This window comes from Ranitomeya imitator, chromosome 4 (assembly GCF_032444005.1).
Source record: "Ranitomeya imitator isolate aRanImi1 chromosome 4, aRanImi1.pri, whole genome shotgun sequence".
In the NCBI taxonomy this organism is placed as follows: Eukaryota; Metazoa; Chordata; class Amphibia; order Anura; family Dendrobatidae; genus Ranitomeya; species Ranitomeya imitator.
Window position 1 is genome coordinate 681,185,906 of NC_091285.1, and position 13,589 is coordinate 681,199,494.

A 13,589-nucleotide genomic window follows, 5' to 3' on the forward strand; every position below is an offset into this window, starting at 1 on the left:
AAATAATAGGTAGATAATAGGTAGATAACAAATAGATAGATAGATAATAAGTAGATAGTGGGGCGGATGGTTTTTAACAGGGAGAAATGCAAAGTACTACATCTGGGCAATAAAAATGAAAAAAGCATATACAGAATGGCAGGAATTGGGCTAAGCAACAGCACATGTGAAAAAGACTTGGGTATACTAATAGATCATAAACTAAACATGAGTCAACATTGTGATGCAGCAGCAAAAAGGCAAATCCAATTCTGGGATGTAATAACAGAAGCATACAGTCTAGAATAGATCACTCAAAGTCATTATTGCCCTCTACTCCTCTTTGGTCAGACTTCACGTGGAAAACTATGTCCAGTTTTGGGCACCACATTTAAAAAAAGACATCAACAAACTGGAGCAAGTTCAGAGAAGAGCGACCAGAATGGTGACCGGTCTGCAAACCATGTCCTATGAGGAACAGTTACAGGATTTGGGAATGTTTAGCTTGCAAAAAAGAAGACTAAGAGGAGACTTAATAGCTGTCTACAAATATCTCAAGGGCTGTCACATTGTAGAAGGATCATCTTTATTCTCATTTGCACAAGGAAAGACTAGAAGCAATGGGATGAAACTGAATGGGAGGAGACACAGATTAGATATTAGAAAAAACTTTTTGACAGTGAGGGTGATCAATGAGTGGAACAGGCTGCCACGAGAGGTGGTGAGTTCTCCTTCAATGGAAGTCTTCATATAGATAGATGTACAGATAGATAGGTAGATAGATAACAGATAGATAATAGATATAAAATAATAGATGATAGATAATAGATAACAGATGGATAATATATAGATAGATAATAGATAGCTCTATAGATAATAGATAGATAATAGAGATAAAAATGAAGGCACCTCCCAAAATAGAAAATTAGAAACCTCTAATAGCTGATAGTGATGCCAACATTTCTATACTGCAGCAAAGTGAAGGACAGCATCCAATCCAGGTGAAGTATAAAAAGTCCTTTATTGTGCCAAATGGCTTTTTATACTTCACCTGGATTGGATGCTGTCCTTCACTTTGCTGCGGTATTTACTCTTCCATTTGGGTCCAGTGGAACTAGGACGGGCATCCCTATATCAGTTGTGCTGTCGGCTATTTTCTAATATTTGGGCAACATTTCTATACACTTAAGGGGAATGTGTCACCTCATTTTTCGCATATAAGCTGCGGCCACCGCCATCAGGGGCTTATCTACAGCATTCTGTAATGCTGTAAATAAGCCCCCGATGTAAAGATGGGCGTCGCAGGTCCGGGTCTGACGCCTCCCATCTTCATGCGATGACGTCCTGTCAGAGTAACGTGCGCAGGCGCTGGGAAAACTCAGAGAGGCCCAGGAGCCACGACATGAAGCAAGGAGGGTGATGACATTGTATGAAGATGGAAGGTGCTGGACCCGGACCTGCGACGCTTATCGGACCCGGACCACACTGGACCGCCCCTGGGTGAGTATAATCTAACTTGTTTTTCTTATCTTTCAGGTTACATCGGCGGCTTATCTACAGCATTACAGAATGCTGTACACTAGCCCCTAATGGCGGTGTTCCCTCAGCTTATATGCGAAAAATGCGGTGACAGATTCCCTTTAAGGACCTCTCTCGAGCCAGACTTTTTTACAATTTCACCAAAACATTGCCATCACTGTCAACTATTACATTTTTCTAATGTTCTATTTTGGGAGCTGCCTTAATTTTTGTCTGTATATTGGAGGATTGGTTTATGCCTAGGAGGCTCTGCGCCCGACTCCTTTTTTGATGGTGGTGCCTTGATTTTTTTCTAGATATTGTACATTACACAGAAAGATCTATCCCATTACATTGTGACTGCAGACATTTTTTCGTTGTGGGTAGGAGGTATGCTAATTCTACGTATCCGTGGGCGCCCTGCTTTGATGTCTTTGACAGCAGAAAGTTCTGGCAGCTTATTACAGTCCCACCTGCTGATAATGAGTCTGCCAAGGCCTCCTCTCTCACTGATGTCACACATTTGTGTATTGGGGGCGTCATTATTCATCAGGTGGTCTTTCATTGTAAGGTAATGGCCATTAGTATTCTATAGACTGGAGGGAGTTTGGCCAGCTGGCGAGGAGCGGAGATATCTGCAGGTAGCACTGCCAGGCTTTCCGCACTAATCTAAGGCCATTCATTAATGGTGCACATCAATAATAACGCCATGAAAGAGCCACACCTATTACTGCTCACATACAGGAGAATGTGACATCACAGGACACTCCGGGAACAATATCCTGCCCACTACTTCTTTTTACTTTGTTTTTAAAAACTTTACTTTGCAGTTTCAACTTTGTTAGTTTTTAGCCACCCTTGAGAACTTGACCCTTTGATTTGTACATTGCCCTATTTAGACGAAATAATGGCTTCCCATGAAGTCTAACCTACAAAACCCCCAGCTGCATTAGCAGCACATTGGCACCTCGCAGTTAGGCTGTGATGGCCGCCAGAATGGATCACTCGGCTCACTGAGGCCACTGGTTTTATTTATTTTTTTACAGAGTTTACTGAAGGGGTTAACTAGTCGAACAGTTTTATAGCACGGGTCTTTATGGAGGCAGAAATATCAAATATGTGCACTTTTTCTGTTTATTTTTTACATAAATAAATGCATTTATTGGAAAAATATTTGCTTCTATTTTTTTGTTTTTTATTTGGGGATTTTTAATATTTTTACACTTTTATTTTATTTTTTTTTAGCTTTTTTACAGTGTCCCAGGATGGGACATCACTATACAGTATCATATCACTGATCAGATACTCTGCAATGCTTCAGTACTGCAGAGAATTGGAGCAGCGCCTGACAGGCAGGGAACGAGGCATCTCAGGTCCTGCTCTCAGCAGGCGCTAACAAGCCACCTTCCCTGCAGGACCCTGCGGCCATCTTGGGGCCAGGTATCTCCATGGTGACCATCAGAACGTAATCGCATTGCGTTGTTCTCATGGTAGCTCTCAGGGAGCCCCCTCCCTGCGTGCGATCTCCTTGACGTCGCTGTCACTATTGACAGCAGCATCAGAGGGGTGAATGAGCCCACGGGATGGCAGCGCCTTACTGAACGTAGCTCCCGCAAAGCAGTATACGTACGGCGCATGTCAGAAAGGAGTTAATAAAGGTCGTAGCTGAGAAAGAAAAAAATAAAGTAAAAAAATTCTATGTTCTCTATATGTTTTATTATGGTTAAACATATAAGTTGTATTATTATACCTAATATCACTGTTATTATTATAATTTTTATTATTAATTTCCAAATATATTACATTTTTTCATACCCGTTTTCTGGGCTCTGAGTCACCAGAACGATCCGGTCTCTACCAAATTCAGGTAATCTGTTCATTGCTGTAGTCTGTCTGCTTTCTATATCTACTATCACCTTTCTTTTCTTTTGTCCCTTTTTATGAACTTCATTTTCTTTATTATAGAATTTTTCTAGAGATGCCAGATGAAAGGGAATAGTGTTTCTATGAAATACCCCCCCAAAAATCCAAAATTATATTCAAGAATCAATAGACAAAATTATTTATTTTTTCAATTTTCATTTTTTTACATATTGGATATAAGATGAAAAAAATGTAACAATTTCTCAAAAATGTAATATTTAAAAATTAAAATATGGGTTAAATTATATTCAAGAAGCATTCAATAAAATGATTTTTACAAATGCAATTGCTTATTTCTTACATTTTAAAAAATGATTCATGTGAGCTGGACGATGTACAGATTAAAAAAAACCTTTTTGCTTTTTTTCATAAGCGTAATATTGTAAAATTACAATATTATAAAATTAGAATGCAAAAAAAAAGTTTGCATTATGGAAAAAAAATTGTAAACAAAACTATTAATGTTTACAAATTGATTTTTTGCCATTTTGTTAAAAGAGGCAGAAAAATTTTAACTTTTTTCTATTCTAAAAAAAATTGTAAGTCTAAAATATATCAATAAAAATGTCAAATTATTCATGTTTGCAAATTTATTTTTTGGGCTTTTAGGGCAACCCCAAAATATGTATAAAAATTACAACAACTTTTTGTAATTCTAAAAAAATGTAGTTTTGTAAAATTACAATATTCCTAAATTAAAATACAAAAAAATTAATTAACATTTACAATTTTCTTTTTTTAAATTGTGGAAAAACGTAGAAAATATGTTTAACCTCTTCAGGACCGATATCTCTCGGCACATGATAGCTGATTTGATCTGATCTGATTTCACAATCCACCCGCGACTGTTAACAAATTAAATGCCGCTGTCAATCTCTGACAGCGACATTTAACATGCGCTAACCGGAAGCGCATCACAAGACCCGAGCGTCAGTGCACCTATCACGTGATCGTTGGGTGCTGATATGTTGTTATAGTATCCCCGTGCCTGTCATTGTAAATCTACTATGAACATCGGCCCGTGACCACCAAAAACAATTGAGGAATTGCAATTTTTTGCAATTTCACCACAATTTTTTCCAGCACACTATGTGGTAAAATCAATTATTTAATTCGCATATACAACTCGTCCTGCAACTAACAAGCCCTCATGCGGCTATATTGACGGAAAAATAAAAAAGTTATTGCTCTCGGAAGAAGGGGAGTAAAAACCAAAATCGCCCAGGTGAAGGGTTAAAATTCAACTTTTTAAATTTTTGCTTTTTTCTCAAAAAATGTTATTCTGTAAAATTACAATATTGTAAAATTAAATAGCAAAATAAATTCTAAAATAGATTCAAAAAGCAATAAGTAAAAATGATTCATTTTTACATTTTTTTTTTAATTTTGAGAAAAACTTAAAATATGTCTTCAAAAAGTGCAACCTTTTATCTTTTTTGCCAAAAATTAAATATTTGTAAAATTACATTACAGTAAATGTAAATCCCAAAATAAGTCTAAATTAATATTAAAGAATCTATAAATTATTATTTGTTTTACAAATTGAATTTTCTTTACATTTTGAAAAAAATGTAATTGATGCATTAACGTACAATATATTAGCTTTTTCTCAGATGTTTAAGACATGGAAAACATGGCTGAGATAAGAAAGGATCAGTATTGAACTATGTTTCTAAGTGAAAGGAGAACAATCTTTATATACATTGTCGAAGGTTAAAGAAGTTGTCCACTACTTGGACAACTTCTTGTTATACCCCTCGCATGGTCCCCAGAAAATAATAAAGCTTATACTCACCTGAATTGCTGGTGCCGTTCTTGCCGTTTCAGAAGTCTGTCTCGCGAGGCTCCAGTGCAGTTGTTGTGATACGTGATCAGTGCTGGGGTCGCTGTCTCCGCCTCCTGTCGAATTGAGCAGAAAGAGGAACTCTGAGATCAACAAAAGCCTGAACTTCATCTTCATGTTCGATTTGTCCGAAGGTGGGGACAGTGACGCCAGCGCTGATTGGGCACCTGCATCATGTATCACAACAGCCGCACAGGAGCCCAGAGAGAGAGAGTGCTGACACAATGGGAACGGCCCTGGCATGGGAGGCGAGTATACGCTTTATTATTTTATTGGCGACAAACATTTTGATCTAGAAGCGGTTGTCCTAGTAGTGGACAATCTCTTTAATGATCATGAAGATGGTATCTTCACAATCATTCATGGTTTCCTGAGTTCCATATTCTTCCAGACTTATCTTGACGATCTTTGACGGCGTCCTGGGATCCATGTTCTTCCAGACTTATGTCTGTTGTTGGATTCCTAACAAATGGGAAATTTCCAGTAAAGATTCCAGAAGGGTAAAAGAGTTTTGTATATCTTGTTGGGTTCCTAAGATCGACAAGAGATCAGGAAATACTTGGATGGTATTGGTTGAAGTTGGACTTCAATAATGAAGAGATGAAAGATTGTTCTGCAGAACAAAGTCAACCTTCTTTTGTTGTCTCCTCCCTTGATCTTTCCTACACTTCTTAAATTAACTCCTCAAAGTGAAGAACAATACACAAATGTTGATTGTAGAAGTATTGTGTAAATGTGTAGATGATGGCATTTCTGCTGACACAGTTTCAATGTACTCTACACATCACATAATGTTCTAGAGCATAAACTGGATATTAGACTAAACAACTTGTAGAAGAATTATACTGATATATCATTCTCATATAAAAGTATTTTATAATATATTATTAGAAAGATGTGTGATAATATAGATATATATTAGATAGATAGATAATAGACAGATAATAGGTAGATAATAGATAGATAAATAGATAATAAGTAGATAGCAGTGGGCAGAAAGGTTTTTAACAGGGAGCAATGCAAACTAAAGTACTTCATCTGGGCAATAAAAATGAAAAAAGCATATACAGAATGGCAGGAATAGGGCTAAGCAACAGCACATGTGAAAAAGACTTGGGTATACTAATAGATCATAAACCATACATGAGTCAACATTGTGATGCAGCAGCAAAAAGGCAAATCCAATTCTGGGATGTAATAACAGAAGCATACAGTCTAGAATAGATCACGCAAAGTCATTATTGCCCTCTATTCCTCTTTGGTCAGACTTCACCTGGAAAACTGTGTCTAGTTTTGGGCACCACATTTTAAAAAAGACATCAACAAACTGGAGCAAGTTCAGAGAAGAGCGACCAGAATGGTGACCGGTCTGCAAACCATGTCTTATGAGGAACAGTTACAGGATTTGGGAATGTGTAGCTTGCAAAAAAGAAGACTAAGAGGAGACTTAATAGCTGTCTACAAATATCTCAAGGGCTGTCACATTGTAGAAGGATCATCTTTATTCTCATTTGCACAAGGAAAGACCAGAAGCAATGGTATGAAACTGAATGGGAGGAGACACAGATTAGATATTAGAAAAAACTTTTTGACAGTGAGGGTGATCAATGAGTGGAACAGGCTGCCACAAGAGGTGGTGAGTTCTCCTTCAATGGAAGTCTTCAAACAGAGGCTGGACAGACATGTCTGGGATGATTTAGTGAACCTGCTTTGAGCAGGGGGTTGGACCAGATGACTCAGGAGGTCCCTTCCAACTCTACCATTCTATGATTCTAGATAGATATACAGATAGATAGGTAGATAGATAACAGATAGATAATAGATATAAAATAAAAGATGATAGATAATAGATAACAGATGGATAATATATAGATAGATAATAGATAGATCTATAGATAATAGATAATAGAGAGATAAAAATGGAGGCACCTCCCAAAATAGAAAATTAGAAACCTCTAATAGCTGATAGTGATGCCAACATTTCTATACCACAGCAAAGTGAAGGACAGCATCCAATCCAGGTGAAGTATAAAAAGTCCTTTATTGGACCTAATGGCTTTTTATACTTCACCTGGATTGGATGCTGTCCTTCACTTTGCTGCGGACAGCAAATGTTCCATTTTGGTCCAGTGGAACTAGGACGGGCATCCCTATATCAGTTGTGCTGTCGGCTATTTTCTAATATTTGGGCAACATTTCTATACACTTAAAGGGAATGTGTCACCTCACTTTTTGCATATAAGCTGCGGCCACCGTCATCAGGGGCTTATCTACAGCATTCTGTAATGCTGTAAATAAGCCCCCGATGTAAAGATGGGCGTCGCAGGTCCGGGTCCGACGCCTCCCATCTTCATGCGATGACATCCTCTCAGAGTAAAGTACGCAGGCGCCGGGAAAGCTCAGAGAGGCCCAGGAGCCGCGACACGAAGCAAGGAGGGTGAGGACATCGTATGAAGATGGAAGGTGCCGGACCCGGACCTGCGACGCTTATCGGACCCGGACCACACTGGACCACCCCTGGGTGAGTATAATCTAACTTGTTTTTCTTATCTTTCAGGTTACATCGGCGGCTTATCTACAGCATTACAGAATGCTGTACACTAGCCCCTAATGGCGGTGTTCCCTCAGCTTATATGCGAAAAATGAGGTGACAGATTCCCTTTAAGGACTTTTTTACAATTTCACCAAAACGTTGCCATCACTGTCAACTATTACATTTTTCTAATGTTCTATTTTGGGAGTTGCCTTAATTTTTGTCTGTATATTGGAGGATTGGTTTATGCCTAGGATGCTCTGCGCCCGACTCCTTTTTTGCTGGTGATGCCTTGATTTTTTCTAGATATTTTACATTGCACAGACAGCAGATCTATCCCATTACATTGTGACTGCAGACATTTTTTCGTTGTGGGTAGGAAGTATGCTAATTCTACGTATCCATGGGCTCCCCACTTTGATGTCTTTGACAGCAGAAAGTTCTGGCAGCTTATTACAGTCCCACCTGCTGATAATGCGTCTGCCAGGGCCTCCTCTCTCACTGATGTCACACACTTGTGTATTGGGGGCGTCATTATTCATCAGGTGGTCTTTCATTGTACTTTAATGGCCATTAGTATTCTATAGACTGGAGGGAGTTTGGCCAGCTGGTGAGGAGCGTAGATATCTGCAGGTGGCACTGCCAGGCTTTCCACACTAATCTAAGGCCATTCATTAATGGTGCACATCAATAATAACGCCATGAAAGAGCCACACCTATTACTGCTCACATACAGGAGAGTGTGATGTCACAGGACACACCGGGAACAATATCCTGCCCACTACTTCTTTTTACTTTGTTTTTAAAAACTTTACTTTGCAGTTTCAACTTTGTTAGTTGTTAGCCACCCTTGAGAATTTGACCCTTTGACTTGTATATGGCCCTATTTAGACAAAATAATGGCTTCCCATGAAGTCTAACCTACAAAACCCCCAGCTGCATTAGCAGAAAATTGGCACCTCGCAGTTAGGCTGTGATAGCCGCCAGAATGGATCACTCGGCCCACTGAGGCCCCTGGTATTTCCCGAGCCATTACCCCAAGGTAATAACTGAGCACTTAAAGCTGAAATAGAGAAAATCATGCACATACTACATAGAATAAAAGTGTAAAAAAAAAAATTAAAAGACAAAATTATAATAACATTTCAGAATTTTTACTAATTTTATTATTATTAATATTTATTTATAGAGCACCATTGGCTCCATGGTGCTGAACATGAGAAAGGGGTTACATACAGGGATTTACAATGAAAGACTGGTACAGAGGGGAGAGGACCCTGTCCTTGCGGACTTACATTCTATGGGATAAAGGGGAAGAGAAAGAAGGTCGAGGGTGCGGCAGCTCTGGTGGTGGTGAGGCGGCAGCTCTGGTGGTGGTGAGGTGGCAGCTCTGGTGGTGAGGCGGCAACTTGGGTGGTGGTGAGGAGGCAGAATGGTTATTGCAGGCTGTAGGCTTTCCTGAAGAGATGGGTTTTCAGGTTCCGTCTGAAGGATCCGAGGGTGGTGGACAATCGGACGCGTTGAGACATGGAATTCCAGAGGATGGGGGATATTCGGGAGAAATCTTGCACACGGTTGTGTGAGGAATAAATGTTATAAGTTTATTAATTTTCTAAGTTATTATATATAACAAATTGCATATGATTAACACAAAGTGATGTTCTCTCTCACGCTTAGTAGAGAACGAAACAAAAAATATTTTATATTTAACTTTTATCTTTTCTGATTTTTTATTATTTTATTACATTATTTTTTACTTTTTCTACATTTTTCATTTGTATGTTTTTCTTTTATATCAGATTCTGTAATTTTTTTCCTTGGCAAAATTTTGGTTGTTTTGATTTTTTTTTTACTTTTGTTTTGGTATATTCAAGTTCTTGAATTTTCCTTTTATTTTTCTTTTGTTACTCTTCTATGATTTTATTTAGTTATTTTTTTATTGAAGATTTTTATATTTTCATTTTAATATTCTTTTGGTTGTTTTTACTTTGTTATATTTAGATTTTGAATTGTTGTTTTCATTACTTTTTATTTCTATTTTTTTAACCATTTTTATTGTTTAGATTTTTGCCTGTTTATATTTAGATTTTTTATTTTATTCTATTTCTTTTTACTTTTTATTTGTATGTTCCTTTTTTATTAGTTACAATTTTCAAATTTTCATTTTGATATCCTTTTGGTTGTTTTTTTTATTTTTTTGTTTTATCTTTAGATTTTTTTTATTTGCCTGGTCATTTTGTAATTCATTTTGTTATTTTCATTACCTTATATTTCTATTTTTTTATTTTTACATTTTCTTTGTTGTTGTTGTTTAATTTTATTTTATTATTTGTTTTGCTGCATTTAGATTTTTTTTAATTATACTTTTCCCCTTTTTTAATTTTTATTTCTTTTTTATTTTGTTTTTTTATTTATTTAAAATTTGCCATTTTGTTATTCTTTTGGTTGTTTTATTTGTATTTCACTTTGCTATATTTAGATTTTTGAAATCTCCTTTTCATTTTATTTTTTTTTTATTTTACTGTAACATTATTATTTTATTTTGGTTCTTTAGAATTTATTTCTATTTTGTTATGCTTAAATTTTTGAATTTTTATTTTACTTTTCCAGTTTTTTACTTTTTATTTATTTAGGATTTGTACATTTTCATTGTGTTATTCTTTTGGTTGTTATAATTTTAATTATTGCTTTCCTGTATTTAGATTTTTTTTAAATTCTCCTTTACATTTTATCTTATTTCTTTTAATTTTACTTTTCTTAACATTGTTATTTCTTATCTGATATTCTCATCTTATATTTTTACACTTTCATTTTGTAAGTTTTTGGTTCTTTAGAATTTATTTCTATGTTTTTACATTTAGATTTTTGAATTTTCATTTTATTTTTATTTTAACTTATTTTTATATAGTAGAACTTTTTTTTAATTGAAACTTCCAGTTTAAAGATAAGGGGAGTATCAAAGTGAGATTTAAGCGTATTAAATCATTTGTTTTCTTTCAGGTGGCTTTGAAGTGTTGATCTGTTTCATTGAAGTACATCTTTCAGTGATCCCTTTAACACCTTCTTATTCATATTTATTGTACAGCCCATTTGGACCAAATACTCTAGTGTGAACTGGGTAGACATGTCCAGGTAGGATCAAGGCCTTAAGGTGTCATCACCTCTTTTAAGTCACATCAAAGCTATTTTCCTTTGTATAGCAAAATAAAATTTTGCCTTATCCAAATGTCATGTGATTATAAAAGGAATGGAGAGTCCAGGAGAACCTCAAATCTGATCAGAGAGGCCACAGAGAAGCATACATGGAGGAGGACCCAGAGCTGGACCAAGTCATCAGCAGTGCTCTATCTCTACAGGAAGACTACCCAGATTTATACCTTCCACTAAATGACAAGAACGTGAATGTCTCAGATACATTTCCTCAAAGTCCTTTAAACATTGAAGTCCAGAAGCCTCTTAACAGTTCAAGACAACTTAAGGACACCCTGGTTGAGCTTTATTCCATCCTTGGGATCCCACATGAACCTCCAATAACCAACCCTTTCAACCTCAGGAAAGACCAGTCTACACCACCCACCACTTGCCAGGATGAGCAGCCACCCAGGCAACCAACAAATGGATTTAAAAGTAAGTGTATTTATTACAATGTTAGCTTTTTTAGTAGCCTTAGTGTCCCATATATATTTTAGTCACCGACATTGACTAGAATTTCTGGTAGTTGTAGCATGTTCATCATATATATCAAGATAGTAGTCAAGATTGAAAGTGCCCACACTTTACATACTATCAACCAAACTCTTATTTGTCTGACCACTATTCCTCCTGGCCAGCCATAGACATCCATGTCTGTGTTCTATGGAGCTATCAAGCGCCTCTGTTGGCAACTTATCTCTTCTCAGAGCAGAAGACTTGGGCATGTTAAATTTCAACACACCTAGCCTTCTTTCCTCAAGTGTTGGTTGGTCTTGCCAACATTTTTTTACTTCAGGTGATTTTGCTCTAATGTGCATGGCTTCCATAAGTGCTGTCAAATTAGTTTAGTTTTCGAATAAACCATACAACCATTGTTCCCCTGAATGTCCTGGCTTTAGTTAGGGTCATCAGGCTTCTTAGTAATGTGTTTACGATTTCTGTGATTGTCTTCATTGATCTTGCGCCTAGACAAACCTTCCACTCTTCCAGACCATGAATGGTCCACTGCCAAAATAGTCATCTTTTCTATTAGTTCTGACCACAATTGTCTTCTCCAATAAGTTGGGTCTTGAGCCCAGTCATTACGTTTCTCACATTACGTTCCTTGCCCTTAATGTCTTCTACTCTTGGTCTCTTGTTCAGGAATGTTGTCCGAAGATGAAATGTTGAAGAGATCAAAAGAAGTGAAAGAAGATCAAGGCCCCTCAACATCAGGTCAGAAGAGTAGGAAAAGGACTCTATACAACAAGCAGCAAACCATCTTCCTACAGAAGCAGTTCGATTTCAATCCATACCCCGATTACGTGAGCAGATGCTGCTTCGCCCAAGTCACCGGGATCCCCGAGCCCCGGATTCAGGTAATCTGTTTTTATCCCCAAATTACTTTCAATTGCCTTTTTCTATAGATAGCTCCATACCTGTCCACAGGTTATGTCTGGTATTGCAGCTCAGTACTACACACTTTGAAGGTGTTGAAATGCAATAGACACAACTTTTGGATCTTTTTCTCCATAAATAGCACCACTCTTGGGCATAGGCCATGTCAGATATTACAGCTGTCTCTAATAATACAGCAATATTGTGCTTAAAGGGGTTTCCCATTTTAGGTAAAGAAAAATGTTATAGATTTTTTAGGGTTACTTTGCTTGACATTTTCAAGATCTCTGCTTGCTGTCAGTGAACTGAAACTCTCAGATGCTGCGACCTGAACACAATTAGTCCTGCTCTCATTTAAGCAGAGGATATAATTGCATCTAGTCTAAACAATGCTCTGTGAGCTAAGCACATCAGGGGCTGCGGCACAGATGTCTCTAGTAGTTTGCTCCAAAGTTCCAGTTTGAGTCCAAGGTTTTGACCTCATGGACCATTGTTTAGTTTGCGTACAATTATATACAATGAAGTCTTTGAAAACCGGAAAACTTTTGTTAATTAATTCTGCAAATCTCTAAGAAAAAAAAAAAGAGAAAAAAAAAAACCTTTTTTTTTTAATTAATATTTATATTTTTTACAGGTCTGGTTTCAAAACCAAAGGGCAAGACACCTGACTAAATTATCCCCATCCCAGGAAGCAGGGGGCGCTGTAGGGAAGCTGCTGTCTGCATGTAAGGTGTCCCCACACCCCGAAGTCTGCAAGAATAGCTCCGCCATCCCCCCGACTGACAAGTCAGAGTAATGGGCCACCAGCCTGAATATTATTCCACGAACCGACACTTTCCAGCAGCACAACATGATTTGATTTTAGTGTTCCCTCGCCCCTTTCACTTTTATAATATTTAAGTTGTATTTTTTTTATTTAATGCTTTGTGAAACATTAAGTATTTTTAAAGCCTGTTGTATATTATCCAATTTATGTTTAAAATAAAAAAATATATATCTTACCATATATTTCTTGTGTAGCCTGGATAAATCATTTCTTTTTAGTCCTGGGTCTTCTATGCTCTCCCATTCTGGGCCCCTATGTTTCTCTGTCCTGGGACCATATGTTCCCCCATTCTAGGCACCTATGTTCATTGTCCTGGGCCTCCATGGTCTCTCATCCTGGGCCCCTAAGTTTTTCCATCCTGGGACCATATGTTCTCCTGTCCTGGGAACCTATACTAA

At 37.2% G+C, this 13,589-nt stretch overlaps 1 protein-coding gene across 1 annotated transcript; it reads left to right on the forward strand.

Moving 5' to 3' along the window:
• The first annotated feature begins 11,098 nt into the window (after positions 1-11,098).
• On the forward strand, positions 11,099-13,161 carry LOC138674690 (homeobox protein siamois-like). Its single transcript, XM_069762506.1, has 3 exons — positions 11,099-11,423; positions 12,132-12,346; positions 13,000-13,161. Exons 1-3 carry the CDS (start codon positions 11,099-11,101, stop codon positions 13,159-13,161), a joined length of 702 nt encoding a protein of 233 aa, XP_069618607.1.
• The last annotated feature ends 428 nt before the right edge of the window (positions 13,162-13,589 follow it).

Coding starts and splice junctions, on each gene's coding strand:
- LOC138674690 (XM_069762506.1), top strand. CDS start 11,099: ATGGAGGAGGACCCAGAGCTGGACCAAGTCATCAGCAGTGCTCTATCT. Junction 11,424..12,131: donor ACCAACAAATGGATTTAAAA/GTAAGTGTATTT, acceptor TCTCTTGTTCAG/GAATGTTGTCCGAAGATGAA. Junction 12,347..12,999: donor TCCCCGAGCCCCGGATTCAG/GTAATCTGTTTT, acceptor TATTTTTTACAG/GTCTGGTTTCAAAACCAAAG.